This window comes from Apis mellifera, linkage group LG11 (genome assembly GCF_003254395.2).
Source record: "Apis mellifera strain DH4 linkage group LG11, Amel_HAv3.1, whole genome shotgun sequence".
NCBI classification, from domain to species: domain Eukaryota; kingdom Metazoa; phylum Arthropoda; class Insecta; order Hymenoptera; family Apidae; genus Apis; species Apis mellifera.
This window is the reverse complement of record NC_037648.1, coordinates 9,384,278-9,411,934: the sequence shown is the minus strand read 5'-3', so window position 1 is coordinate 9,411,934 and position 27,657 is coordinate 9,384,278. Positions and strand designations below refer to the sequence as shown.

The 27,657-nt window shown below is 29.1% G+C and overlaps 1 protein-coding gene across 14 annotated transcripts in view; it reads right to left on the bottom strand.

Annotated features, from left to right (window-relative positions):
• LOC412865 (collagen alpha-2(IX) chain) overlaps positions 1–27,657 on the bottom strand; it is a 328,107-nt gene that overhangs the window by 22,897 nt on the left and 277,553 nt on the right. For 10 of the 14 annotated variants that reach the window (XM_006564334.3, XM_006564336.3, XM_006564339.3 and 7 more), the window contains one exon: positions 6,990–7,076. The exons of the other annotated variants lie outside the window; for them this stretch is intronic. In XM_006564334.3, coding sequence (XP_006564397.1) covers positions 6,990–7,076 — 87 coding nt within the window. The remainder of the gene's footprint in view (positions 1–6,989; positions 7,077–27,657) is intronic. 14 annotated transcript variants of the gene reach the window in all.

The window sequence follows — 27,657 nt, the reverse complement described above, 5'->3', positions numbered from 1 at the left end:
ATTTGGTTATGTATATAATGATCCTGATATAAATATCTTTATTTAAATAACGTATTTATATAAATTCAAATTGTTTGAATATTTCAAATTGTTCTAATTACGAAGTCATCAACATCACTTATCTGTATTTATTTTATATCGTGCGTTGAATTTAAAAAATGTATCAGCAATTCTAAAAATAATTTAATTGTAAATTAAATATATGAGAAAATTAAATTTATCACTTATAATTAATCAATAATATCTTATATTATAATATGAAAATATATTTGTATAAATTGAATTACTTAAAAATTTATTAAAATAAATCATTTAATATTTTAGAAAATCTCAAGATAGCGTTAAAAATGGTAAACAAAGATTGAATTCAATTTTTCTTCTTCTAATGTTCATTCTAATTCCTTTATTCCTCACAGATGTCGCCACACGTACAATTCATGAATTGTTAGAATAATTTTTTTTTATATATTTCTATCTTTTTGAATTGCTCGTTCAAATGGTAATATAAATTGAAGAATATCAGCTTTCACACATAAAGTATCGCGGATTTTGAATCCCCCAAGGGAAATATAATGCAACAACATCGTCGCGTTTACGATCCCTAGCTTCCTTTAAGCGATGCTTTTGGATGACATGAAACTGGTTCCACGATTTTCTATAAAAATCTTTATTTGCCGCGAAAATTGCCTTTCCTCCCGTGTAAACGAACAGTGATTTCGAATCGAATATCGTTTCCTCACGAAAATTGCTAGTTATTTTGTTATTTTCGATTCGGTTTGAACATCGATAGAGATGCGCGCGATATGTTTGGGAGTATTGTGTTGTATTGTAGATGTTGTACGTTTTCTGTGAAAACGTTGTTACAGGAAGACAATGCTTCATTGTTTCGTTTAGATTAGATTTTCGTTTCGTTCTATCTACGATTAATTAAATGGTTCGACAATTTCTCTTAATCTCGATCGAGGGTTTTAATTACAAGAAGACGAAGACGAAGACGATTTAGATGCAATTTCCTTTTTTATTGAATTTAATTAAATAGTCAGTTTTTATTAGAAGATAAAAAAAAATCTTTTTTATTTATTTTTTTGAAGAAATTTGCGATGAAAATTAAAAAAAAATATTGTTCGTGGAATTAATTGTTTTATTTTTGAAAAAGTTAAATCAATTATATTGAAATTAATTTTTAAAAAAATATAGAATTGATTGAACAATTGTCATTGCATATTTTTCTTTTTCAAAACTCTCGATCGCAATTTACTGAATTCACTATTTTTATATCTTGAATCTATTTATATTTTAATTCATTTTTTTTTATAAAATTTTCTCTTTTATCTTTTTCCTTTATTTTCAAAAATTTCGATTATTATTTTCAACGATTCATTTTCTCGATCAATAACGAATGGAATTATTTAATAATTAATATTTTAAACGGATCGATAGATATTTAGTAAGTCACGTTCGAGACAATTTGTAATTCATGTCTTTCTTTCTATATACAGAAAGAATAAATTTACATTTCGTGTTAGTAGTACGCACAAGTAAAAGCATGCATGCAAATATTCATTTGGAGAGAATGTATTTTACTTAGATTTTGTTTACAGATTAAATATTTTTATAGTCTCAACTACATTTTTAAGATAAAAAAGTATAAATGCGTTATATAACAGTGATATGAAACAAATAATTGTTTGATATATCAATATACAAAGAAGAATCATTAATAAATCTTAATAAAAATATATATTGAAATTACATCCAATTTGTTAAGCTTTTTTTAGAATTTTGGATTCTTTTTTCATAATCTTTTTTTTCTTCTTATCAACATATGTATCAATTAAAGATAATGTTAATGTATTTTATCTGAGAAAAAATTAAAAAAAAATGAATTGCTAATTAATTTATAGAATTAATTAACAGAAGATTCAATGTAAAAATAAAAATAAAGGTTCCAAATTTTTTATTCAATTATTAATATTGAATTTATTGTAATATAATTCTGGATATGTTAATTTTACTTTAAAAAAAGTCGTTAAAAAATAGTAACATAGGAGGATAGAAAGTTAAATCTACTTTGATTTCTATCCAGTTACATTTGAAATTCACTTTCGACGCGAAAGTTGTAATGAATTTTGATTAATGTGAGGTTGAAACACTGCAGCAGGAAAGAAAATACTTATTTCAATGTTAGTATTATCGAATATTTATGAGTTGAATTAGAATATCAAGGATAAGAGTGAATTAATCATTCTTTCATTTATAAGAAAAATTGAATTTGACTGAAATACTTCTTTATTGTGCATATTATAGAAGTCTTTTCTGATTTGCCTATATATCAGAGGCTATCTGAAACTATTTAAACTAGAAGAAAAACTATTTCATTATTTTTTCCTTTACTTTTAAGTAAATTGAATCATAGGCAAATGTAAAAATTTCCTTCGTTTCAATTTATATCTTTGGAAATTTAATGGTTTTTTATTAATGGTTCTTATCGTTTAGAGTTTATAAAATAGAATTAAACACTCTAAAATTAATGCTTAGTTTAAGTCAAATTGTCGTGATCATCTTTAATCCAAATATATCAAATTAATCTTTATCAAAGTCTTTATAAAGCAATTAACTTCTATTAAACCAATTTTTGAGACATCCTAAAAAAATATTTTCAGAAAATATTTTCTAAATAAATAAATAAATCTGTAAAAAAAAAATGATTGACGAAACAAACAATTATTGACTTTGATCTGAAAATAACTTGAACGATGAAATCTTTATTAATTTAACGACACTAAATGGAATTCCCTTGTCGCTTGAGAAAATGAAATATTCTTTTCTATCCTTATTATTCGTTTCATTTCAAGTGAAAATAATTAAGAGATTCTTCTGTATTTCGCCAATTTATCGATTCCGAAATGGAATTCTCTGGTCACGGAATCGAAGAACAGAAACAACTTGAAAGTAGATCAAATCGATAACCATTCTTAACGCAACGAGAACAATGGAACAAGTTGAATATAGAGGATACCGTTTCATCAGCGCACAAAAGGCATCGACACACAAGTGCACACAGGTGAAACTTATGGCCGATCGCAATAATACGTGGCACGTTATGACGGGAACGACCGCAGGCTGTTCCAGTGAATTCGTTCACCCGGTATATCCTGATCAGCATGCACGGCTGCGTCTTTGCATCTCCGTTCCGGGAGCTTTTCTTCTGAAGTAGGATTTCACGGGTGAAATAAATTCCTCAGGCTTCCTTTTTCTCCCTCCCTCCTTTCTTCTCTTTCTTTTCTTCTTCTTCTTCATCTTCTTTTTTTTTTTTTCCTTCGACGGTCGACGAAGATAGGAAATACGAATGAATTTTACGGACAGATCGGTTGACGCGAACGTTCTGGAGAAATTCGTGTCAAAAAGTTGAATGAACGATAATTCTTATTCTTCCTCTAATCTCAAATATTAATTTTATCTTGGAATAGGATTGTAATGAATGTTATATTGAAAGAAGGAAAAGTCTTGAATTGATAAATTAGTAGAAATTATAATTTTTATTAACGTTTAATATTTCTCCAGATATCGTAATCTTGTTGTTTTTTTTTATTTTATAAAAAATGAGAAAATGGATATTATATTAAATGAAATATATTTAAAATATGTAAATATGTTTAACACTTTAATAATATAGACGAGATTTACATTATTGCAAAATATATTTCATATAACATACGAACAGCAGAACAGAGACACAATAACAATGTGCCAAAAAAGTTTTTTTGTCGAAATTACAAAACATTTTAGTGGTGCACTTCGTTAAAATTTGGGTAAAGTATGTCCTTTCAACCTTAATTTAAACGAGGCAGGCGGAAAGTAGTCCACCAAAGCCAAATCTAGCGAGGAATTGTGTACAACGGTTCCCCCTTTGCGGAAGAATTGTTTGTCAGTGGTTCCATTGTGGGATAGCATATTGCTGGTTAGGAAGATAAGGGTGAAAGCGTGTTTATATTTGCTGACCGGTGTGTATAATAAAGATGATCGTACATTGTTGGAATTTTATTACGATACGAGTGCTTGAAACACGATGAATTTGTCACGTGAATTAAACTTTAATGAGATGTGCCTTTGAACGAAATTAAACGGATATAACTGAACGTAAACACTTTCAATATCTATAGATGTACGTGTAACCTGTATACTTTATTTTACGTATTTTTATTTTTATAATCGAAAAAATTGAAACGTGAAAATATAAAATAAGATAAATATACATTGTTTTTAATGGAGAAAAAATTTATTAGGACTAGACAATTATTTTGTATTTTTTCTAGAAAAAAAAAAAACGATTAATCGACCCTAAGATTAATTATTTGTCAAAATAATTTTGATTTATATATTTTTTTCGCTAAATAATCATAAAATCGGTCAACAAATACAATTATTTTAATTCATTCTTGCCTAAAAAAATATTATTCGTATTCTAGAAAGGATAACGAGAGAGGAATATATCATTTTATGCTCATGCCCGATTTATGATCGATTTTTCTACTGAAAGTTTGTCTTTTCATTTCCAAATTCAAATATAATTCGTTCAAATATAATTCATATTTTCTTTGCAAGTCATTACGATCTTCTAACAACTTCTAAATTCTATTTCAATTATCCTGTTTCAATTATTCAATTTCGAAGTCTATTCGAGTTTATTCGGTCGTAAACGAGAAGAATCTTCTTGATAAACGTTCCTCTTCCATTGCCAGTATTCGAAGGTCGAATCGAATACACTGTCCGTCGAGGCCAAAAGGACAAATCAATTCTAGTTGGCAAATTAACTTGGACAAAGCTAGATTGTATCGTCTAATTGGCAAAGTGAATGGTTAGATGGCGAGAATCAAAAGTTCGTCGATCGTTTCTACTTTCTCGTGTATGGACACTTTCCTCCATTTTATAAAAAAATAATTTTGTCACTCGAAATTTTTTATTAATCTATCTCTTTCAATAATTTCAAATTCTACATTATTTTTCTTTCTAAAACAATAATTTACAATTACAAAAAGATTCTTGTCGCTAAAATATTCTATTTTATTAATAAGAATAATTTTTTGAACTAGTTCTCCATTAATTATTGCATCCTTTTCTATCAATCTCAAATTATCGTTAATCTGAATATTTTCTTTAAAATAAGCTGATAATACAAAAACTTTTAAGTGATATTCAATCGTTTCAAAAATCCAAATCTCATATTCCATCTTGAGTATAATTTATACTTAAAGACGACGATTCTTTGAGCTTAGTTATAATTAATTTAATCGTCAAAAGATTTAATACAGATTGGTTAAGTTTGAGAAGTGGATGTCACATCATGGATCTTCGTTTGGATTAAGAGGAATTCTGGGAACGACGAAGGTGAAAAGCTTTGGAAATCTTTCTAAGAGAGAATCGTTTTCGGTACGATCAAGATCAAAATTTTCAAGATTATACTCTCAGTGTTCCCGAAGATTATCCCCACAAAGCGAACATGCTCTTCTTCTAACGTTGGACAACTCTCCAGACAATTCTTTCTAAGTTGTCGAAGCGTATATATGTATAAACTCGAACAATTGCAATTAAAACGTTTCGAAATGAAAGTTTCCTTTGTTCTCAATCATTTTCACTTTGTATCTCGTTTTGATGATTCGAACAAATTAGTCATAGAGTTATTTTTAAACAATGAAAATAATAAGTTGTAATATGAGGGGAGAGAACGAAATTATAAATTATTTGGTTACAAAAACAGGATGATAATTTGGAAAAATTTATGAAATAATATTTTAACAGATTTTGTTGATACATTGAAAAAGATAATGTTGAAAATAAATTTAAGATTTTAAGAGATTATTACACTCACTTTTTATATGAGTAATATATTAAAATAGGTTATTTTCGATAAATATAGGAAAATATTTATTATTTTTGGTGAATAATAAATATTTTTATTTCTTGTTTAATTAATCATCGCAAATGCATGTCAACATAATTTTTAAATTTTTCTTTTACATCGCTGTCATACGCGACCATAAATTTATAAGTTAGTTTACTTTCAGTCACCTGCTATTTTATGTTTAAAATAAATTTAAAATATTTACGGATTTGTTTATTTTCACTTTTCATATTCATCAAGATCGAGAAAAATGTATATATTTTACTTGTTTTACATCGAATTATACTAATACAAAGATTTATTTTATATTAGAATATGTAAATATATTATTTTTATTATATTCATCTCCATATACACATCGTATAATAAAAATTTCTGAGATAAAAATATACAGATGAACAAAATAACTTAATATAGAATATCTCGCTTTAATCTTTAATGTTTAACAGTATTAAAAAGTGTTTCAAATAAAACTTCGATAGTATAATTAATAATGCATTCAATTTTTATTTGAAACATTTTTTCATATTATCAAAACCAATAACATATCCAAGATTATTAATTAATTAAATTATTCTGTTCTTGTATATCCGCTTAAATAATTAAAGAAGCAAAGTTAGTCTCATAATATAAAGCATTAAATTGCATAATTAGTTAAATCCAATTAGAAAATAGAAGCACCATTTTTAATCGAATCTTTATCATGATTAAGCGTGAATTGCTATCAAACATGGTTATTTATAGAAGAAAAAATTCAATAATTGTTATCAGTTATATTCAGTTACTATTAGTTAGTTGTAAAGTTAGTGACAATTACAAGCTAACAAGCGTGAAAGCTGAAATCAGATTTTTTCCCCCTTTTCTTTCAGCTGGTTTGGATTTTTCAAACTCTCATAGATCTTTCGATAGATCGAAAGATCGTTGATTAAAATTTGTCGTGCATTCGAAGTTTGTATCTCCTTAACAACAAATGTTGAGACACGAAGTTCTCGTGTTAATGGAATTAATTATGATTATGCTGCTTGCGAAACAAATAATTAGCGAGTGCGACAAGTTTTCAGCTGATTCAACTCATCATTTAACTCACGTCTGTCAAATTAATATCAAATCCTGAACCATTATCGATCACCTCGTTATCGATTTCACCTGAGCCGAGATCCACATCTTGGTCGAACTATAAAAAAAATTTCTAATTAGAATAAAAAGTGATTGGAGAGGGGAATTGGAATTCTTTTTTTCTCTTCATGAAAATTTATTCTGCTTAATGATAAGATATGTTGTGTGATTGAAAATAACAGATTTTATTGATTTTATATTTTGAGTTCATATTGGATAACACAGGGAAAATTCTTAGACAGATATTTTAAATTATTTGAATTGGCATTCGTGATCTGTATATTGTGAATCTTTTATTAGAAAAATAATAGCAAATATAGAACTTATACTTAAGTATTCGTTAAACATCTAATTTTCTAGCTTTAAATTGAACGTTAAATTATTCGAAAAGATAAAAGGAAAATTTGAAAATAATTAATATACAATTAAATTGAATTAAAAATTAATATGCTTTTTAATTTTGTTAAAAAATCTTCACCATAAAATTTCTATCCACTATTTCCCGTATAATATTCTATTTCACAATATAGAATATTATACTCGTGAAATAGGATTAAAAGATAGATACATTTCATTTGCAGTATAAATATCATTAACGATATCATATCGTATACCGATAATGGTTAAGTGGTACGTGCATCACCGATATCGGTATCGTAATGAGCTATATGTTATACGAGCATTACAAACAGGATAATTAATTGTCCTTAATATTATGTAATATACAACCTTATTCTCAATTTTACATTAAACATAAATATATAAATTTACATAGCGTAAAATGAACATACATAATTGCGAAGTCAAATACAGAGTTAAACAAACCGGGTTAATTTCTCTCTATCGCATTAATTTCTACAACTGGAAATCAATCTTGCTATAATATTATTGTTTCGCATATAACTTTCCACTGGAATGTTCTTCAGAACAATTTCTAATTAACAATTTTCTTCGAGCAACATCTAATAGCTATTGTTGTAAGTAATTTTATGAAAGATCAAGTTCAAAATCAAGATTGTAAGAAGTTTTTCTTACGCATAAAATAATTCAAAATGTATTTTTTTTTATATTTTCAATAATATATAGGAATAGGTTATTAATTTTATTTTGAAATGTTCGTAGTTTAATGAAATACTATTCTTTGACAAATGTTAATCATAATTATCATTGATATTTTTATATTTAAATTATACTTTTAGGATAGTTTATAGCAGATATATATAAAATCATCTTAATTTATAAGCAGATCGAATCAAAAATTCAAATCCAACGATTGTTGAATTAATTATACCGTTGAATTAACGAAGCATAATTAAAACGTTCGATTGAATCCCATCTTTAATTGTTTGAATATTAAATAACTCATTATTTAAATTTCTATTTTACATGGTGGTCGAACTCGAAAATTGATTGTCTTTCGTTAAAAATATTTTTATCCTCGGATCTTCGAAAATGTCTAAGAAATTTGAAATTTTATTAACTCCAAATTACTGCTATATTATTTATTCCTACAAATTTTCATTTAAAAAATTTTCCAAGTTAAAAAAACAATTCTAGTCTAATCTTTTTCAAATTTTTCAAACTCCATGGAACGCAAAATAATTTGAAATTTTCGATCAGGGATTCATTTAAATGATCGTTCGAACTGGATCATTGGCAACTGGAAAGTCAAACTTCCGATCGAAATTAGAAACTAATCCACTTAAACACACCCCGTGTAATACGCTTTACACGTTGTTAACACAGCCGTTGTCATTCCGTATACGGGCGGACAAGGCTTAATTAATCTCATTTCGACGATTTCTGATCGAACACGTCCCTGTCCCACCCTTTTCAATTATTCGAGGAGCCAAGATACCAAGCTTACTAGTTTTGCTCAGATGATTAATTTGTTCAATCCCAATAGTGGAAAATTCATTTAATATTACAGCAGATAAAAATTAAACGAACTTGGGAGCACATTTATATTTATCGAAACGAATATTTTATTTAGATTTCGACTTTGTTTTTCATCCCTTGCTTTCTCCATTGTCCATTACTCTTCGAATATAGTTAAGTTATTTTTTACAATTAAATTAGAAATAGTTGAAGTAATTAAATTATTAGAAGAATAAGTTATAACCATTGAGTGAAGAATATCTTTTGAACAATTATAATATATTTATAAAATTTATTAGAGAGGTATACGTTTTTATATTGTTTTTTCCAGAATTTCAAATATATTCAATAAATAAAATATTTTTAATAATCGTGAAATAAATATAGTTATGAAATATAAATGAATTGAAATTGAATCTGATAAAAGAAAAGTTAATTCTTTTTATACAAAATTTATTTATGGATGATCGATTATCGATTGGGAAAAGGAATCAGAATATCAATTATTTTTAATAAATGTTTCAAGGGATTAATTGCTCCTACTTCAAAAATTGAAAATTTGATTGAAATATTCGGATTAAGAAAGTCTAATCAATCGTGACAAGAATATTCAACTCCAAAAGCAAAAGATGTATAGAAATATATCTATTTTATTAGTTTTTCATCATTTTATCGACGGTTAACAAATATGTTCTTAAATAAAATTAATAATTTTGAATAGGATCAATATTTGAACACATTGAACATATTAGAACAAACAAAAAAGAACATTTAAATAAAATTCTTGAGAATATATTTATAACAAAGGAAAAGTTGTAATTATAGGAGCGATTGTTTGTTGAAACTGAACAAAGGAATATTTATAGTGAAGTGTTTGCGTGATACCGAGTATAGTTTGCATATAAATTGCGTTCGATTCTTGTTTACTTGTTTCCTTGACAAAGGTTGCTTAATCCTTTTTGAAACTAAAAAAGAGAAAAAAAAAAGTTATTGTAGCGAAACAAGAGTAATGTTATATATTCTACCGTATTGTACTTTCCATTGTACTTTTTACTAATGTTTTTCGAAATCTTGTAAACCTTCCGTAATGGAACACGGAGTTAAATTTCAAAAATGTCAGAATGAAAGAAATAAAACTTTGTCTCACGATCTAATAAAGTGGATCATATTTGATTTCATGATTTAACGATAAAGCTTATTTTACAAATCGATTTAGCGTTAATGAAAACATTTTGCTCTCTTGTTCAACATAATTAACAAATCATGATAATAAATAAATCAATTAATTTTAAAACAGATTTTTTCGTAATTATTTGACTCAAATATATTTTGAGAAACCATTAAAAATTTAATTTAATTTCTATTCTTTATATTATATTTTCAATCAATACTTATCTCGATTTGATCCTCTTTTTAAAGATCTTAAAACTTTCATTTGGATTTCCAATCTGTTTTTATATTGCAAGTTTTGATATATTTTATTTATTTGATTTTTTATTAGATCATAATCAATAGAGAAATGTTGGTTTATAGAATGTTTATTGAGATATTTAAAATTTGAGAAAATTAAAATATTAGATCAGAAAAAAGTAATATATTACTATTGGTTTCGTTTTGCAGTGGAATCGATATTCAAGTTTCTTTTTTCTTTTTATTTTCTTGCGCCCAGATTCATTATTCGTCATTCGCAATTAAAATCGGCGGCGATAAATTCATGAATTTCATTATGCAAATAATATCGTGATAATTTGTTTCGAGTGATAAAATACTCGTGTCGCGGTCTCTCGGAGATTTTAACTGGCTGTGAACAAGACAATGAGCAATATTCTAATATTAAAAAGAACAATGGACGATAATACTTCTTATTCAATATAACAAACGATGAATGAAAATTCCGTAATAAAAGGAAAATATACGTATAATTTAATTTTATAATCGATCTTACTTTTAAAAATGAACTGATAAACTGGAAGAAAGGAAAAAGTTAAATAATGAATATCATAATATTTCTTTACAAATTAACGTTCTTATCTAAATATGCCAATAAATTTAATTAATTTTGTTACATTTAATCAGCTTATAATTGATTTTACTTTAAAAGAATAAATTGACGCGTAGAAAAAGAATACAATAACAAAATGAATAATATGAAATAGCGTTAATTAACTTTATTAAATTTTATATTTATAAATGTGCCAAGAGAATGTATAAATATTACCAATAATGTTCATCGATAAAATTAAAACTAACTAAGTTTCAATGATCGATAAAAATTATAATAAGCCGGTCTCCAGCCAGCTTTAAATTTACCATTATGTCATTTAACAACAAGATAGCACGATATACGAGGATATTCCTATATTATTTCACAATAATTAATACAGCGCGTTCGCTGTATCCGGATGTATTTCAATTTTGATCGAAACAGATTTATCTAGTTTCGCAATACGCGAGCCCAAGATTCGATATCTTGTATCAATTTGTGTTTCAACCTGGTTGATCCTAAAATTTAAAGTGCCGTTAAAATCGACGATGTACAGTGTCGAGTTCGAGAATTTTTTTTTTTTTAAAATCTAATTAAAGTACTTATTATCTTAAAAAAAATATATATTTCGAAATGAAGAAGATTAACGTTGATTTCTATGACGATGATTATTTCAAAGCGAAGATGAAAATAATCGGGAGATTTTATATAAATAAAATCTGAGTTGTGGAAAAAGGTGAAATCAAATTTTTGACTGGTAATGTACGCACAAATTGATACACGCCTATGATATACGCGCACGTAAGTCTCACGTTTCACATTTAATTATTTTTTAGAAATTGAAGCCGAGAACGAGGTTCGTGCAAACGGGAAATATAATTCGAGATACTTCATCCACTAATTTACTCCTAGTAACTTAGTCCAATTATAAATTTTATAATTTATTTTCATAATATTTCGAATTTTCTATTTTAAATCTTGTTTATTTATTATAAAAAATTATGAATACAAGATTCTTTATATTTGTTATAAATATCAATAGCAATACGTACATATAGCATATTTTTATCAAAAATCAAAAGTTACGAGTATTGATTTATTCTCAAAATAAAAATAAGTTTAACGAGAGTATGTAAGACTTTTACTTGTAGATCACAATCATTACACTTTACTTGTCGTGGCGTGTTTGATCATTTTGATTTATGGACGGTGATCCTAGGTCGGCTCGGATTAACCGTGTACAACCCTCTTACCTTTCACTGTGAACCAACGTGTCAGCCAATTAAGCATGAGCAGAAAAGTCCACAAGCTTCTCTCGGTATAGGATAAAATGAATTTCTTCTACGATAAATTAAATTAATTTGCGTGTTAAATTTTTTTCGGAAGTAGTTCATTAAGCAAACAAGTTTTCTCGTACGATACTAATTGTTAAATTTAAATTTCGAGTTTATCATCGGAAGATTTGATTTGGTTTTTTATTTTTTAATTAAAACTTCTCTCTCTTTTTTTTTTTTTAGAATTGAAAAATTAAATTCATTTAAAATTCGAACGATCTTAATCTATATTTTAGAAATTATTTCTCTTATTTCACAAATGACTATTGAAATAGACGAATGTATTGCCCTCTCTTAGTTACAATAATTAATATTTCCAATTTAAAAATTTCTTTCTCCTTTCTTATTTTTAAAAACTAGTATTCAATACATTCACAATAACACGAATTAAAAAGAGATAAAAATTTCCATTTTTAATAACAATCAATTCGACTTAACACGTTTCTCTTTTTAAACTTTTCTAAAGTATTCAAATCCTCTTTTCGTCCAAATGTCATCGACATCTCTTTACCATGTATTTCACATGGCTTCAAATGCACAAAATTTCTCCATAAATCTTCGACAAGCCACGATTCCTTTTTCTCTTTCTCTCTCTCTTTTCCTCTCTCAAAATCCGCGCTCAAACTTATCTCGAGCAACGATTATTTAGCAAAAGTTAAATCTCCAAGTTCTCCTTTATATTTAAAAGGGTAACGTTCGTTTTGCCGTGAAACGCTTCGTGGTATCGAGATATCGAAGGCCCAGCCAGTTACTCACCGGTCGAATATTTGTAGCCTCTCGTTCTGTAGTCAAGTTGTTTTAAATGTTTTCCAGTTTCTCGTGCGGTGATATCTTATCGATTACGACCGACACGACCCGCTTTTTTCCCACCTTTGGATATCGAGAAACCGTATGTTCGAGAGGCGTACATCAGGAGCACTCTCGACCCCGATCTATCGGAGCAGAAATCCAAAATATTCGTCGATGCAAAACACCGATTCGGCTGACAATATGACGATTACAAAGACATTTATCTCGTCAGAATTTTCCAATTCTGTTTTTGAAATCTTCCTTCCATTTTTTCTCTCTCTTTCTCTCTCAGTATTGTGAAAGAAGAGCTTGGAGAGATGTTTTGTGTTTAACATATATTTATAGAATATTTTTGGACGATTCTACTGGAAAATTACATCTTACTTCCTTTAACTAGAATTGCTCACAACTTGTGGTGAATAAGCTCCGACCTACATATATGTATATCTTTTTTTTTTTTTGAACTTTTCTTGACAAAGGTGTTCCATGAATATATTAACACTTTGTATAAATATATATATATATATAAACTTGTCGCCACTTTAATTCGCAACATCGTATACACCTCCACATAAGAATTTCTCCCAAACACGTTACCGCCGAAGCAATTTAAAGAATTTTCTTTTGTCTGACCCTGTCCTGGCACGTTACATATTTTCATTCTATTTTCATTCCTCCCCCGTTGTAAAAATTCAGAACGCGAATTCATTTCAGGTCATGGAAAGAAGATGGGGAGAGAAAGAAAGGGAGGGGAAAAAAAGAAAAAAAGAAAAAAAAATGGATGGAAGAGCCGCGACGAAAAAAGAAAAGGAAAGAAAATGTCGCTTTATTTCGTTCGCAACGATTTGAAAAGGGGGCGCGCGAAAGCGTGAAATCGCGTGAAAAAAAGGATTTTAAAAGTTTAACAAACGAATCACACGTCGTATCTCTTTTAATTGGTGGAACAGCTCGCGTGAAAAAATTGCTCGATTCGAGGATGAACGGGGGAATGATCACTTGAATGATCACGGATGAAGGATCACTTCGTGTCACTGTCTACGACCTTATCGTGTTCCAGAAAGGGGGGAGGATTTCCTGAATGAGCCGGGATTATGCTCTCGTTTTAATGGTTCTAGCCTGGCTGGGTTTGCTTTCGATGAATTTCACCTTCTTTTTTTCTTTCGATTGTTGGAATTAGTTTGACGTGGGTGAGGGATCGATGAGTTAAATGGGATAAAGATAGGATCATTAAATTTGTAAAAAAAAAAAAACAATGATTGTTTTAGATACACAATTGGAACCAACAATAAAAGATTAATTATATTAACCACGATTCTTTCATACTTAAACTTGAGACAGAAAGAAAAGAAACGTGAAAATAATTTTTCTTTGTGAAATATTTGGATGGATTAAAATATATCTAAATTTTAAGTATTTTATTATTTTATATATGTATATAATATCAATATTTTCCTCTAGATGATTATAACTAACTTTTTAGCTTGATGTTTAATGTTAATTACATAAGAGATATCAGGCATTTAATTTGTCCCATTAAGGGCAAAGAAATGCACAGTACGGGAACGAGATTATGAACACGTTTATCCGTAATTTATCATACTACCAATTGTCACAGAAATTCGCTCTATTAAGGCAAGATCTCCTTGGCTTCTCATTAAGATCCCGGAAATTCCATTTACTTCCCTTGCATCTAAATTTCCATGAAAATGCGTTCGTCCCGGGAAAATTCCGGTTATAAAACAGAATTAATTTAACTGCGGATTTCACGCAAAATGATTTACCAACGATTGTAGTAGATGAACGAAGAATTAAGTAATAATATTAGAACCAAGGAACGAATAGAATGATAAGTTATAAACTTTCTGACGCGATATACTGAAGTAATAGCACAGTATTAATCATTTACTTTACAAGAAACTTATATATATATATTTATCTAAATTATATTTTCCTTGCGTAAGAATGTTGACGTATCGACAAAAATTTGAAAATGAATCACGAACGTAAGACAAAGTGAATAAAGGTATTAAAACAGGTATTAAAAATTCTTTATAATTATTCAGAAAAGTATTTTTTATCTGGAATATTGTATATAAATGAAATAAATACACGTTCTAATTGATTAACGAAAAAAAAAAAAATAGCTCGTCGTATCCTTAGATCGCGTTTTCATTTCTTCGATCAAAGTCACAAAGTCACATTTGAAACCCTTGAAAAAGGGCAACACGAGGTATTACCCTTGAAATGAATATTCAGCGCACGTGTTCGTCGAATACTTCGCGTACTATATCACACGTGTGTGAAAACATGTTTAAAATATTATAACATTCACGACAGGGAATCTACGATCCCATTTGCAATATAATCTCCCACGTGCGCTATTTTATACGACTCATAATGATTTTTGAACGAATAAAAAAAAAAAAAAGAGAGCAAAAAGACTAATCAAACTTTTTTTCATAGGGAAAAATTTTCATGAAAATCGTAACTTAAGATTAAACATTAACCGGAAAACTGTTTTTTAATTTTAGCCAGAATCGCTTCAATGAATATACAAAAAGGTTTCGGTGAGTGCTTCGGAATAATAAAATCATTTCGAATAGAGTATTAAGAGGATAGAAATGAAAAAGACAATGATTGTGAATATATAGATATATATGTGTCCTCGATAACGATATCGTTTTTATCAATAAAATTTATTAATAATACTTGCGATATTATATAGAATTTAAACGTGCAATTATTTTGAAACGCGTGACATAGATTTTGCAAAAATCACTTTTTACAATCATTTTGCTTATTAGAATAAAAAAAAAAATATATTTGGAAAAATTAAAATTTTATAAAATAATTTTATAAAAAAGATTGAATATTTTAGAATTTATATGTGAATTGTAATATAAATTAAATTATAGTATGTTAATTAATTTTTTAAATTATATAATGTGTAATAATAATAATAATAATTATCTTTAAATGCAGCAATGATACAGAATCTAATAAAATTTTGAACTTCTTAGAATCATATTATAATTGAATTCATAAATTTTCATCCATTAGATTTTCAAGATAGAAAATTCATTATCATTCTTGTCAGTTTTTTAAAAATTATTATACATAATTTTTCTATGTTTTATATCTTGTAACTTGTAATTTTAATAATAATCAACGTTGGATAGAAAAAAATTAAGTATGCATATAAGATAATATAAAATGGATAAAATTAAAGAATTTTACTTTTATTATGATTTTTTTAAAAACGTATATATAATGATCATCATAGATATGGCGCTTAATACAATCTCTGCATGTGCTCGTTTACTGAATACGCTAAAAAAGAGAATTAATGAAAAATCGATTCTCTCATCTCACCCAATTCCAACTTGGATATTAAAAGAAAAAAAAATTAGCACCACTAATAAATTTAATTCCCCGTTTATATAATAAAGAACTTTGATAATAAGTACCTATCATCACTTTTGAATTTTTATATCAACATCAGAAGAGATTGAAAAATATCTGAAATAGTTTAACAAAACAATGTGTGATATTAAGAAAGTTTTCCAACATAGATTAAAAAGACTAATAAATTGATAAACTTCCTTAGTAATTAGCATTAAAAGCAATCCCTCGAGAAATATTTTCGACGTTAATCGTTAAAAATGTAGAAGATGGTACATTTTTAGAATTAATATTACAGATATCAGATATAACGATCGCGTTTACAACTATTTTTAAACATAAATTTGTAAAATGATATTTTTCTAATAATTTAGAAGACATTATTTAAACATCGTCGAAGTTTAATGTACGCATGCTAAATAAAATAATGAACGAAAAAACATCTTATGTTGAAACACCATAACTTTCGTGATACGTAGCTATCACAGGCTATGCTTGATGGTGTATTTTAAATTATCATCGTTTCTCAGCAATTTTAGAAACGCGTGCATGCGACTATGAATTTACGATCACGGGTATGCAATAACATCAAATTTTCATAATTGTATCGCTGGCAAGAATGCTTATACAGAATCATTACCTTATATTACATTATTGAATCGTTTTTGATATCGTGCGATTAGTTTCCTCGTCATTAAACTATGGATTTTTATACAAATATCTTTAATATTATATATCTTTTCTATATTCTATATAAATTTATCATGAAATTTACCTTAAAACTCGATTAAATCCTATTTAAAATTAGGAAAACTTTAAACCGCTATAACTCCAAAGATAACGACTTCCGGTCAACGAATGAACGATCATTAAAAGCCCAGATCCTTCCTTTCTAAAACGCTTTTTGATTTTTCTCGATACGACTTCCGGTTTCCGAGATATCATCGTGTAAAGAGACGATGATTTTTAATCGTTTACTCTAAAGATAATTAAACTCTATTAAAAATAGGTAAACTTTAAACCGCTATAACTTCGAAGATAATGACTTCCGGTCAACGAATGAACGATCATTAGAAGCGCAGATTCTTCCTTTCTAAAACGTTTTTTGATTTTTCTCGATACGACTTCCGGTTCCCGAGATATCATCGTGTAAAGAAAAGGTTAATTTTTGATCATTTATTATCCCCGTCTTTGTTGTTTACTCGGATCTCTCGCTCGCACCTCGTCTCACTGACCTACCCCAAACTCCAGACAAGTGACAGACGCGATTCTTGGAATTAGTACGCACTTCCAGATAAAAATGTGGGTCACTGGGTCGCGGATCCATTCATAATCTCTGCGCTGTCTTAAATACTTTGAATCTCTCTATCTCGAAAACCGATTGAGATATCGATATGGAACAAAAACAGAATTGGCATACTTTCCTCTATTTTTTCTATATCTTTTGATAACAAAATTTTTAGTTCTTTTTTTTTTTACTGAAAAATTTCATTTATGACTTTATATCAATGATTTATTGATTAAATGTATTTAGACATGTAATTCATCATATTTTTATATAATTTTCCACGTATTGATTGAATATTTGAACACTCTTAGATAGATAAAATCTTCGTTAATGTCTATTTTTCACAAATTTTTTTGCATATTCATATTCTTATATTTCCTATTCTTGATAATTTAAGAGAGGTCATATCGATTATATGTATATTATATCGAGCTAATAATATTGTAACTGAATTATAAATGTTCGCTAAAATTGCGTAGTTTCAACGTTATTCGCTTTTCATGGCACATATTAGTTCGCATAAATCCCTGCTCTCGGAGCGAAACATAAGTTTTATATTTTTAAAGCGATAAGAAAGATATCTGGGCGGAATACGATACGATAAAAACATAAAATTCTTCCCTATCATAAAGTTCTTAAAAGATGGGAGTATATTCTGTACAAAAAATTGGCAATCTATCTATTTCTTAAATAGTTTAAACAAGAATACTTTCTGAATCAAAACTTATTTCTTCCTTCTTTGCGCTTCACGTACATTTTCAAATAACCGTTCAACGAAATTATCTACACACGATGTTTATAAAAATCTAAAAGAAACATAGATATTCGAATAGCGCATCTGGTAAGTCTCAGAATAGAACTGCAGCTTCTCGTTGGAATCATCCAACTTCCGATATCCGGTTTATCCGATCGCGTTAAACGAAATTTCGCCATTTTTCCGTTCAACAGTGCTTGAATCGTTGGGATAATTTCTGGATTAAACGGCGGAATTGCTTTAAGAGGATAGAGGCGGGCTGAGCCAGCCGAGCATTATACATTGTTACATCATAGTCGCTCCTCTTCGAGATAGGATCCTTTGCGCGAGAGTCAGCCATTGTTGTAACAAATGGTCGAGAAAGGAGTTAAGTTCGAATTAAGAGGGAGACATTAGTAACTTCTATATTATTACTATTTCGGAGAAGGAAACGCGACTCTTACGATGAATAATTTATAAGGCCGTTATTATACCGTGGCCGACATTGTAACAGATGTTCAGCGAACGTATTGAAAACGTGAAGCCATTTACATGAGATCTTCCTGTCGAGTCAAATACGATCTCTGACTATTGAATTAGAATTGTACATATTCAGAGTTTGTTACGATATTCCTTGTTTTATTTCATCGAAATTCTATAATTTCGAAAGATTAATTTCTTTTTTAAATTAACACAAAATGATAATGAACAAAGATATTGAAGATGTTACAATTGGAATTGAAATGAGTATTATATTCCTCTTAATTTTGTAATTACAAAGTATTATTTCGTTCAGTTGCAAAAAATATTATTGTAATATTATGATTTTAATAGGAAGATTCTATTGAATAAGAAAGTTTTAATTAATTCGCTGTAAATCTCGAATAATTTCCTAATATACGCTTTTAGAATTTATCTATAAGCTATAATTTACTCAAACGCCATAACGATCAGAATCCATTAATATCCGATGATCACATAATAAATTGGCGATTTGGTGATAAATTATGCATCAATAATAAACGAAATATATGAGATATATTGATGTCCCAAGTGATGAACCGTTGCGTGTCGGAAATTTATAGTTTATTCGTAAGTTTATAAATAAAATTTAATACATTGACGAATTGCACTGAAACTATAAGCTACATTTCATTAATTAATTATCAACTAAAATTCTCTCATGATCAGAATCCATTAAATAATTATGATGTAACGTATTGAAGAGTTGATTATATTGATCATATATTTCCATAAATTTTTTTTATTTGACTTTGCCAAAATTACTGCAAACTATTGAAAAATCTTAAAGAAACATTATTGATCTTTATTAGAAACAATTGTTAAAAGAGTTAAATTGTATTATGCTGTTAACAAATTTATTTGAAAGTAAAATATCACGAATAATTATTTTGAAATTTAGAAATTTTTCCATTCGTCATTAAAGTAAATCTTTTATATAAGATAAAAGACAGTGAAGATGTCATCTTTGTCCTTTTTTTTTAGAAGAGCTGATATAACCGTGTTATTCTTCTCTGTCGGTTAAAATTCTATGAAACTTTATCGTGGAAAATATACCGCTTCCAGTGGTGACTGCATAATTAAAAGTAGACCATCGACAATCGAATATGGAACACGTAGAAATTCGAGTTGGGAACAATGCATTTATCGCGCGTTTGAGAGAGCCGACTTATTCGATTAAAAATCTTTTTCAACGTTTCAACGAATCGATATATCTCTCCATATATAGAAATAAATATATCTGCTCTATCGTAAATTTCCCATATAATTGGAAAATTTTTTCGGGAGTTTCGTTGTATCCCGAAATGAAATATTCATCCCCCTCCTTCCCCCTCCGTGTATTCCCGTCACGACGTTTTTAAACAAAATTAATAGGGAGTGCAATGAATATTCGATGTTTTTTACATTTATAATATCTTGGAACGGTATTCTCATTAAAAGATTTTATCACGCGTTCAAAATTGAAATTATAGCGATTTTTAAGTAATTAATACATTACCGCGCTTTGATGAGGGGACCGCGAGACATTTTATGAATTTTACGACTTTGAAATTACGATTTTTAATTTAACACCGAGGAAAATGAAAAAAATTAAGCTTAATATTAAAAGTATGAAGTAAAAAATTATAATACAAACATATAACGTGAAAAAGAAATTTTAAATTAAAACGGTAATGTTTGTATACTGAATTATTTTGTATATATAAAGACAAATTGTTCTATTTTTAATATTAAAAACTTAAAAAATATTTTATTAGCCCAAATCTCGAGTTACCTTGTAAATCTTGATGACTTTCTTAAAAGTCATCTAATTAATAATTTCATGTATTTTTACCGTTCAATTCGATTTTAAATTTAACAGATTGAAAGAAAATTTTCAATCATCCAATTTTCCACGTTATGCTTAAATTATAAATTTTCTTCCACGAAAAATTCGCGATTTCTCGGATCCTTCAACTTAGAGAAAACATACCTCTCTGGATAAAATAAAGGAATTCCCGGAAGATGGTTGGACGTGGAATAGATTAAGATATTTGTTCAAGAAAACAAAAGGACCCATCGGAATAATACAACATCGGGGGATCGTAAAAGATCCAAGAAGTTTGCGTAATGATCGTCGTTATTCTCCGAAAGGGTTCGCAAAATGCTTGTCCCCTCTTATTTTTTCCCTTCGTATCCTACCTACTGCGCTCTACAATCTTCTCCGTCCCCTTTTCTCTTTCATCTTCGAGAACGTATTTAACGTCCCATGAAATTAAAACCCTCGACACCTTCAGGGGAACAAGAAGCGTGAACTCTCACTTCTCTTCACGACTATGACTTTCAACGAACCCTTTTGTTCCCCTCGTGTTTTATTTCTTGAACGATCTACTATAGCTGGATGTTGTAATCGATATTGGAATCGAGCGTAAATAGCGGCAATAATTGAGATTTAAATAGAGTAAATTGCAACGCATGATTAGTTGATTGTTCTTTTATTTTTATTTATTTATTTTTTTTTTTAATCGATTCAATTCGGTTGAATTAATATTTGGGTTATAAATTTGAATTTTGTCACGTGTATGTATATATATATATTCGTCGTACTGTTATGAAAAAAAAAGAAATATTTAATACCAGTTTGTACAATAGGTAGAAGGAAATAAAAAAAAAGATAGATCATCGATTCGTCCAGTTTTATGAAATCAATTTTATGAAATCGATCAATAAATTTTATATGAAATTTGTTGTCACAGACAAACGAAGTAGTCAAATGGAATTTTAATATATTATTTATCAATTTTTTTATTTCATAATTATCTCTTACTCTTTTCTTAAAAAAATTTACTTTCTTAAAACAATCCTGATGATATTTGATACATAAAAAAAAGATTCTTCTGTATGAAATAATATTTTTTAAATCTATTATTCACTGTTATCGCATTTGCCATCTATTTTTCCATTCCAAATACATAGGATTTGGAATGATATCGAAAATTAATCCATTATCAACTTTTAATATCCGATACAAACTTAGCAAATGAGATTTAAAATGTTTCTTAACTACTATAAAAATGCACGACGAGCATGATTTATTCAGCCAGAAAAAAGTTATCGTTATCGCGCTTTGCAACAAAAGAGAAACGATCTTCAGCGAATTATTGCATAAGCGCTGTAAAATTGTGAACAAAAAAAAAACAGAATCTACTCTGAAAATCAACCAAGAGCGTCTCGTTAATCGAGCACAAGAGTCGAGAAGAAAAAATTCTCATTGTAACGAGTCGCGACGTAACATTAATTCGATTAATTGCAAAGGTATCGATAAGGGATGAAAGCGAGAGGAAGCGACGCGATGAGAACTCGTCTTATTTATCGATAGACCAATTCTATATATATACGTGAAAGAAATATGATGAAGAAAAAAGAAGATAAATCGAGAGAGATATATCGGAAAAGTACGTATGAATTTTGTGCACTGTTATCTGATAACATGCGAATCGAATATAGTTAATATTCCTGCACTCCGTGACCAATTTAAATTTTTCCTATCATAATACAATTTTGCGCTCTTCTCTCTTATTCCGCTTTTTCTTTGTTTCCTTTTTTACCATTCTCTTTGTGGCGGTTCAATTTATGGACTTTTAGAAGACTCGTGGTTAAATATCTTATTCTGTAGACATGTGTGCTATAGACTGTGCAGAGAATGTGTAAATATTTTATATTGAAAGAGAATTTGATTTTTATTTATAATTTTCCAAAATGAATTCAAACAACAAAATATGAATATGTTGTGTAAAAATTTATGAAAAATCATAATGTTCTTAAAAAGAATATTTCTTGCTTTGCTTTAGTTAAAAAAAATGATAAAGTAGATGATGTAGATAATAGTTATGTCATTCTAAATGTTGAATTTATTTTTGCTGCAATAAATATTTTTATATGATAATCTGTATATTTATAAAAAATAATAAAAAAATTACACGATCGTTAAACGTACCATATTTCAGAAAATTCTTTCTTTCTACTTCAAGAAGTTATACTTATAAATTTCGATACGTAAAAATTAAGCATTCCAGTTTTACCATATAAATCCATGCACGAGAAAAAAAAATAAAACAAATCTTGAAATTAAGATAAATGAATCGCTATTAAAGTGTAGTTGTCTTCTCCATCCTCGATTCGTGGATTCGTACAAATCCCTTTCCACCACCTTAAAAATGAAAATTATGTTCCCCTATACGGGGAGTGTCGCATAAATCACGAGAGATTAATTCATTTCAAGTGAAATTATTTTAATAGCAACCGCAATTTCTCGCGGAATACGTCTTCGCGAACTGTGCGTTCAAATGTCAAGCCTTAAACGCATTACTGCTCTTCACAGCAAGCGAAATAAGTACAATTACGAGTTGGAATAAAATATATACATTGATAAATATCATAATACTTAAAAAAAAAAAAAGAATAATTTCCGTGGAATAAGAATTGCGATATTGCACGATAAATATCACGATATTTGTCTTAGGGAGCGTTTAAATTATTTTTAACACTTTAAGAAAAGATATATAGGATAATATTTTTAATATAAATAATGTGAAAATATGAATTATACGTCGATACTCGTATACATTGCTCTGTTATTTTTTTTGAAATGTTCGAAAGTTTTTTAATCGACAGAAATGTTATTTAATAATACATTGAACGCTTTCTATCTAATACTGATATTGAAATAAATGTCATTCAAATTTTAAATAAATTCTTTAATTACAAATCTTCTTAATACAAGTTTTATATTTGATTCGTAAAAAAGTTACTTGATAACTTATTAAACTATTATCGATGGTGATTCGATTTTTTAAAGAAAATCGATCTTTGCTAGCCATCGTTTAATATTCATTGATTCGTGTAATAGATATCAACATTGATATATCGCTTTACAACATTCCATGAATCCATGAGCTTGCACTTTCGGTGAAACCTAAAGACAGATTTATATGCATCAGGAACTAATGGAGGAGAAGATATTCTAAGACTAATTACGTAAGAGGTTAAAGAGAAGAAGCTCGAACAAAAGCAATAGAAGTTAATGCATCGAATATTTATAGGATGAGAAAATTTCATTTCTCATCTACGAGAATATATTATTATCGACACGTAACACGATGATATATATATATATGTAAGATAATTCGAAGAGAGAACCCAACTTATTCATTAATTCAATTATTGAAATTTAAAATGACTAGCAATTTTCCCCTTTCAAAGAATCCTCCACCATGAAATGTATAAAATTCTCGCTCGAAAGTGAGACAAGTCGCATTATTCCCCCGAAGCAAACCGATACACAAAGTTTTCAGTTTTCAATTTCGCATTCGCGGATCGACTTCCCCGAGCCGTGATCCCCTAGCAATTTCCTAGCAACAAGGCGAATCAAACTTCTCGACAAGCCATTATATTCGATAAAATAACATACATAATTCCCATCATAAAATCCAGCCCCCCCTCTCCACCCAATATTCCCCTTCAGATCTATTTGGAGTCGTCCTGTTCATCTTATACGGTTTCCAATTAAGGGTGCATCTCGCCTAGTTAACTTCCACCATCTAGATCCTTGGTAACGAGGAGGAACGAGGAATAAAGGTTGGCCAGAACTCGAGCATATCTCGAGCGTACAATACCGCAATCTCGGTCTTGGTTTGCTCTTGTTTCCCCGGTCGTTGGACCCTGGCCACTCGCCGAACCGCTCAATTTTCACGCCTTCTCCCCGAGATATCGATCGATCGATCCTGTCCCAACGATCTCCTAAGGTCCTCCATTTTTTTCTCCCCTCCTCCATGAATTACCGGGTTTAACGCTCAAATTTGAATTATCGTTATTAGTATGAATTTTCATGAATATCTACCCACGCGGCGATTCAGCTCCGGCGGTTCGCCTCATTTTTATCATGGATCCTGTAATAGCATCGCGGTGAAATAAAATTTTCTAGATACCCAGGCTGGCGTTATTCATATTCGCGGCGCAAATAGGAGTAGGTGAGAATGGGGTAGGATATTCGTCTATGATTTTATTCGTGTCCCGTTTCTGCGCGGGGATGGGTAACGAGTGTTGGTGGATCGGATGCGTTTGGATGTTTTGAGGAAGGAGATTTGATTAAAAAAAAATTAAAAAATTAATTTCGTTCGAATAAATTAGGATAGATTTGTAAAGAAAGGAAGAAGCTTTGATATTTTTTTATTAAATATGATTAGCTTTCAGAATTGTACGATGTTTCAATTAGAAATTGAACGTGACAATTTGGTTAAATTAATTAATCGTGTTTAAAAGTTTATTTTATATTTCTTATATTGCGAGGAATTGAAGATTCTTCGTCTTGGGAAACAGATTGAGCTTGAGAGAATCGATTTTCCAAAGATGATTTGGATATTTAATAACATTTTGCAAATGCGATGATTTTTCCGTCTGATTGCATTTCTTATACGGGATTTTAGATTTCTAGGAAAAGGGAAGATTGCATCTATTTGCCCTACCTATAAAAATAACAGCAAGTAGAGCAAAGTAGAATTCTTCTCTTACATCTTTATTATTCTCTTTCCTTTCTTTTTCGAAAGATTTCGAAATTTACAGAAATATGCATATTTACAGAAATCGGGATAAAATAAAGATGTTTATCTTACAATTTTTAGATTCTTATTTTTTCGTAACAAATTATCGACCGTTGTGAATTTTATCACAATTCCATTTGTATACATCGTGTCTAACATTACGTAACATGGATGACAGACAAAAAAACATTGACATAAAATAAAAGCATTTGTCGTTTTCGAACGGAACGAGTAAAATATTTTTCCACGGGATATTCGATACCGAACGCGACATCTCTTGATGGACATTTTATTTCGTAAAACCAATGCCCACGGAAAATTTCAATAACAACCTTTCTTTCCTTTTGCGACGTGGTATCAAATTGATTCGACCGAGGATCATCATAGCGAGGAGGATAGTTTAATCGATTTATGAACAAAACTGATCAAAATCTAAAAGAAAGGAGAAAAAAAATTATTTGAAAAGTTATTGCGTAACTCTCTTTCTCTCTCTTTCTATTCGTGTTTACAGTTTTTTATTTTAATTATTCTTCGCCATCTTTTTTTTTTACCGATTCGAATCTTTTTTCAATGTGCTCGCGATACGTTTGACAATTTGAAATAAAAAAAAAAAAAAAAAAAAAAAGGAAAAAGAGAAACAAGTAATTGATTTATCTTCCCAGGATGTACCTTTTGTTGGGAAAAGTTATGCCGGGAGCAAGAGGAAGTTGGAGAATATTTTATTCGATATTTCACCTATGCGATTGCGGATTTTTATTTATTTATCTTTTATTTAAATTATATATAGCCGCGGTATAGTAGAGAAATAGAGATATTTTTGTTGCTCTTTTAGCTGCGTGAATTTTATAAATCAATATTCATTCCTGTCGGATGTATTATTTTCATAGAGGAATATACATACCAAATGAGAGTTTATCTCTGATCCAGTCATAAGATAAAAGATTTAGAATAGATGAATGAAAATACAAAGTATGATAAAAGTATAATAAGTTGGAAATATATATATCTTTTTTACTTTCATCTTCGTTGTTTTAAAAATTTTACTATGTGGTTTAAAAGAATCTCAAATCTTTCATTTTTACCAATCTCTGATTGTAATCTTGTTTTTACTATTTTTACGTCTAACAAATTTTTATTACTTTTCACATTCTTAATCCTCGGCTTTCACCATTTTCAAAATTTCCTCATCTTTCCACGCTACTCGTATCACCTGTGGCCACACCTCGCCATAAATAACAATCAAAATTATAACATACATCACTAAATCAACACGTCAGAATTTCTAATTCTTGGCGAGGAACGACAGGAGAGTTTGGTACGTATGATCCGCGTTGCATTTAAATCGACCGAACTTTCAACACGAATTAAGCGCGACACTCTGTGGCGCAGCAACATCGGCCACTGTTCGGACGACAGAAGTTCCGGCAAAAAAGAATTTGATTTATGCCATGCTCGTCCGCCTCACCCGGTGCACAGTTCACGAACTGGCGAGTGCATTTATACTCTCGTGTCTCCCCTCGTCAAAAGTCTTCACGAGCGTGAGAACTCGGCCACAATCATAACTCTTCTCTCCCTTACGTTTCATCGTTTCTAAACCCTTCATCCCTTCTTTTTCTTTCTTTCTTTCTTGCTCTCTCTCTGTCTTCTTACGTCCTCCCTTACTTAGAACTCCTCCACTCGTCTCAACTTATTCGATCTCTTCTCCTTTACCCATCTCTCCTTCGCTGTTTTTCCTCGGTTGATCTTTCTTTCTTTCTTTTTTTTTTTTAAATCAAGCACACGAAGAGAGTAAAAGTCCTAAATCGAAGGAGACGATCTCGAGAGTGGATCTCGTTTCGTTGGCTGAAAAATACAACCCTCCTGACTTCTTCTGATGAATCGTCGATCATCATACGAGTTGCTATGATTCGGTCGGGATAAGATTATTTTTCTTCCACGTTTCATATTGAAACGATCGGCGAAAGGAAAATGTTGTTCTTGGGTGAAAAATGAACGATTTTTTTTTTATTTACTTTTATAAATATTTCTTCACGATTGGAGTTCCCGTATTCTATATTATTGGATTCTTTTCTCATTTTGATACGTAAATATAATTCTCTTATTTTCTTTATGATTTAATACGAGTTTAATT